Source organism: Limanda limanda, chromosome 2, assembly GCF_963576545.1.
Source record: "Limanda limanda chromosome 2, fLimLim1.1, whole genome shotgun sequence".
In the NCBI taxonomy this organism is placed as follows: Eukaryota; Metazoa; Chordata; class Actinopteri; order Pleuronectiformes; family Pleuronectidae; genus Limanda; species Limanda limanda.
Window position 1 is genome coordinate 29,022,548 of NC_083637.1, and position 4,628 is coordinate 29,027,175.

At 39.6% G+C, this 4,628-nt stretch overlaps 1 protein-coding gene across 1 annotated transcript; it reads right to left on the reverse strand.

Moving 5' to 3' along the window:
* Nucleotides 1-3,024, reverse strand: ccr7 (chemokine (C-C motif) receptor 7). Its single transcript, XM_061094614.1, has 3 exons — nucleotides 3,014-3,024; nucleotides 1,485-1,534; nucleotides 1-1,303 (listed from the first exon to the last, which is right to left on the reverse strand). Exons 2-3 carry the CDS (start codon nucleotides 1,494-1,496, stop codon nucleotides 236-238), a joined length of 1,080 nt encoding a protein of 359 aa, XP_060950597.1. The 5' UTR covers nucleotides 1,497-1,534; nucleotides 3,014-3,024; the 3' UTR covers nucleotides 1-235.
* Nucleotides 3,025-4,628: the final 1,604 nt, after the last annotated feature.

Consider the following 4,628-nt stretch of genomic DNA (forward strand, 5'->3'; position numbering starts at 1 on the left):
TTTGAAATATTGTAAACTGTAGCCCAGAAAAATATATGCAAAGCTTTCTGCGATGTTAACTTGCAACCCCTAAAGGCAGCAAGAGAAGCAGCAACAATTCTAAAAGTTTGTCATTTGAAGGTCAACTTCTGCTATGTACATGTAAGATACGCTGTTGATTTGAGACTTGTATTCAAATGTTCAGCAGTCCACGTTGTGAAGCTCTGAATAGGCTGTTGTTCACACTGACAGAGCTTTATGGAGAGAAAGTGGTGGTTGTCTCAGTGTCGGTGGCCAGTGAGCTCCTCCTCCTGCCGAAATTATACCTGAAGAACCTTTCCTGGCTCATGCATCCAAAGTCCTTCAGAAGCTTCAGGAGGTCGCGACGGAACTTTACACCGATAAAGGCATAAACAAAGGGGTTCAGACAGCACCTCAGGAAGGCCAAACACTGGGTGACATCGGTGGCATAAAAGAGACGATTGTCATAGGTGCAGTCCTCGGTTCCCCCTTGTGCGGCAATAACTGTGCTCCAAAATAGGACCAGGTTATAAGGTACCTGGCAGACCAGGAAGACAGCTACCACAGCGAGAATCACCTTTATGGCCTTATTCCGTTCAAAGTTACGAGCTTGGCAAAGGGTCTGGATGATGCTGCTGTAGCAGAAGCTCATGACCAGGAGTGGAAGGACAAAGGCCAAAGCAATCTGGCTTGCCTGGATGCCGATGCGGAGCGGGTCAGAACTGCTTGAGTACGGGCTGCAGGTTTTGTTGATGCTGATGGTGGTGTACATCATATCTGGTATGGAGAAGATCATTGCCATAATCCAAATGACAGCCGATGACACCTTGCTGAAAAACACAGCTTGGGTGCGGTGGCGGTGAGCGGAGACAGCTCTGGAGATTGCAAAGTAGCGATCCACACTGATGAAACAGAGAAGGAGCATGCTGCTGTAAAAGCTGACCTTGTAAATGGCATGCATGGATTTGCACACTATCAGGCCAAGCACCCACTGGGCCATGGAGTTGGCTGCCCAGAAGGGGAGTGTCAGAGAAAAGAGCAGGTCTGCAAAGGACAGGTTGAGCAGGTACACATCTGTCATGGTCTTGAGGCGCTTGAAGTAGAAGAAGGTTAGGATGACCAGTAGGTTTCCTATCAGCCCCAGGAAGCAGATAAGGGAGTAGAAGGTGGACATAAACCAGAGACGGAACTGACGGTTGGATTCTTTATCACAAAGTGAAGTATAGTAGGAATAATCTGGAATGGAGAAATCTTCGGGGTAGTTCGTGTCAGTTGAATTCTCTTCGAACTCACACAAGCAAGACTGAAATCAAAGACACAACACACATAAATTAGAAAAATGTGTCTAGTTGGTTTCCACTGCCCTTTGACATATTTTACTTGGGGAAACCTTCACTGATCATTTCCTTGAAGGGAATGGTGAGCGGGAGGCTGTGATTGGTTATTTTCACCTCTTGTGGATAGAAATTTTCTGTTTCACTTACCTTAAAAGTCATTACCCATATCAGCACAGCTGGCACAAGGTTTTGAAGACCTGAAAAATTTAGTACATTTTTGAAGAAAATACATCGTAATAAATGAGAGTCAATATCCCTAATAAACATAGTGATAGGATGATATAATATAGAGTAATAGAATGATCAGTATTGTGCAGTATTGCATGCCCATCAAGATGGGAGACTCAAATGAGACAGTTAAAAAAATTATGGACAAAACTGACGCAGGAAAAGGTCAAGATATCGTGACAAAAGTGAAGCCAAAGCATCAGCTAGCATCACCCCCTAGTGGCTGGCTCCAGTATTAGTCATAAACCCTGCTTCCTCCATGTTAGTGGTGGGGACATGAACCAACCTAAAAGGCAAAGTGGGAGGATGTGGCGAGGCATTACCCATCTTTATAATACAGTCTATGATCTTGAGTCCTTAGTTTAGATAAACTTCAGAAGTGATGGATACTACACTTTTGATCTTATACCTTACAGTTACTCATAAAGTAAACTAACTGACAGCTGCTTATATTCTACCCTACCTACCTGGTTAATGCCTACATCTTAAAGAACAACTGCCTCTCATACAAAACCAATTCTTAATATACACTTTTGTTATTTACATCTTCAAACCGAGAAAAATAATATGTGATGTTTTTTTTGGCCTCCACAAAGCTCCTCCAGAGCTACAATATATAGATTATACATCTGTTTTTACAGAGCAAGTGGTACCAATATTACTATTAAAGGAACACTTAAGTGGAGTTCCCCTTTAATATAGTGCGGCTGTCTCCTGGTTATATTTTGTGTTTCAGAATGCTATTGACACTGCCTTGCTAAATGTAAGAAGTAATAGGCTTCCTGTGCAGCCATGTGGTTTCTTATATTAGGTTATTGAATTAAATGGCTTACATAAACTATACTTTTATAAAGGTTTAAAGGTATAAAGTAACCATTAGTCTTACGGTCATTGATGCTATTATGGTGAATATGATTTATTACATTTCAGTACAGACTGCTCCATTAGTCAGAAAAGTTGATATTGATAAAAACTCATGTCTGTTTGCATGACGTATTTATGTAAAAACATAAATATGCCTCTGTGAGAAACTGTTTTCTTCAATTCTAGAACAAAGCAAGTATTAGTGTTTAGCATGGACTGTGGTTGGCAGACTCCAGCAATAATGTTGACTTTTGAATGGCTATAACATACAGCAGGCTTTACAGATAAACCTCACACGACATGTGCATGCTGCCACGTGCACTCCCACATGGGTGTCCATGTTACAAATATCATTGAGTAAACAGTGTAATCACTTACAAAAACTACTTGCCCTGATTCATTTGATAGCTGTAAAGTGCATGAGACCTGCAAGCTGATGTTCCCTTTTCACATCTGATTTTAACTTAATTACAGTTGAGTTTTAATTATCTCTTAAACCATATCTCTTTAAATGTCATTCTGATGTTTTTGCCTTCACCACAACGCACAACTCATCTTTTAATCTGAACGGTGATGGTACTCACCACAGAGGGAAATCATGTTGACTGAGAGTAGGACGCTGTAGGTAAAGCCACTAAACACAAATGAGTCGAATGTGTTTGATGCTTGCTTCCTCTTGTTTAAATGAAGAAAAAAAACTGCCTCAGCCAGCCCTGAAGTACCATGTGACAAAACTGAGAAAAACCACAGACTCCACCTGAAATATTATCAGATTTTTATTATTGGTGCTGTCACATACTGTTAATTAAAATATATCCGAATAGATCCCTATGCTCTGCAATGGTTAGATTAATGTACTGTATTTGCTGTACCTGAGACTGGCCACTGTGACTTGAAAGATATAATTGTAACCTCTCTCCCTGGAGTCTGTTTGTTATCTGTGTTCTGAAGGGATATTAACATTATAAAAATGTTACTACATTTAGACAAATTCCTTCCAGAAAACAAGGAAACATAAGCAAAGCCACATTTGTGTTAAATTAATGTGTAGTTAAGCATTTTTGTGTGATTCAGTAAGTGTGGTGTTTTCGATCAGTTGTCAGTAGCTATGTTTGCATGTCAGAGGCAACCTCAAAAACTAGAGGCAGAGGTAGAGGGCATTTTTTTATGTAAATGAGTTTCAGGGAAATCTGATGCACTCGGTGATTGTTCAGAACCACACGATTCAGTCTGCAGATAAGAGATCAGACATGGCTCAGAAAAACCACATGTGTAATTTGACTTGCAATGTATTCAATAGTTCAATTATATTGTAGGTAAACAACAATATGCATCATCTTTTTATGTACAAACAATTATCATTTTTTTTTATTTATTGTGTTCAGCTCTTCTATTCCACTTGTTACCTCTTACTCAGATGCTTGATTAGCATGACCATAGTAATAAACTGCATTAGTTAAATGTTAACATGTGATGCAGCCTCCTTTCCTAAATAAAGGAAGTTATACAATTATATTACTTACGTCAATTGTTTTTGTATTACTATAGACTGTAACATAGTAAACAATAGAGATAGACTTTTTGTATTGGACAGCTGAAGTATTGTTTGCCCTCCAACTCACAAGACCTGCACATGCTTCTGCACACCTGTATCTGTGGTTGTGGTTTCTAGCTTTCGCTTAAGGTAGTGCTAACCGCACACTACAAAACACAGAAAGCTGCAATGCAATGTGCATTGTTAACATTTACTATCAAAAGTAATTAGTGCACTACCTTACAAGAAGCTGAAACCATACATCATAAATCTTGTGTCAGGTATCAGTCATTCTTTTGGGCAGTAATGATGATCTTGGCACAACTGAACCCTCGGGGGAGGATTGCTGGTTCTGAAAAACAGGAAATCAGTACAATTCCCCCTCGTCTAACCCACTTCCCTTACCTTACCTGTACACAGGGCAAACAAGCTATACGCAAGCACACTGGATGCAGCAGTCAATGTGTGTTGCACACATCTGCACACCAGTGTAGAGAATACTTGTGTTTGATCATCAGAGAATAGTTTTTCACTAAGTACAGAAAAAACGACATCTATACAAACTAAATAATGCATATTTAAACATCATATCATAATGAAGGTACATTTATACCACATCAGACATTTAAATTTTTTTAATGAGGATAGACCTTGTTCAGGGTAAA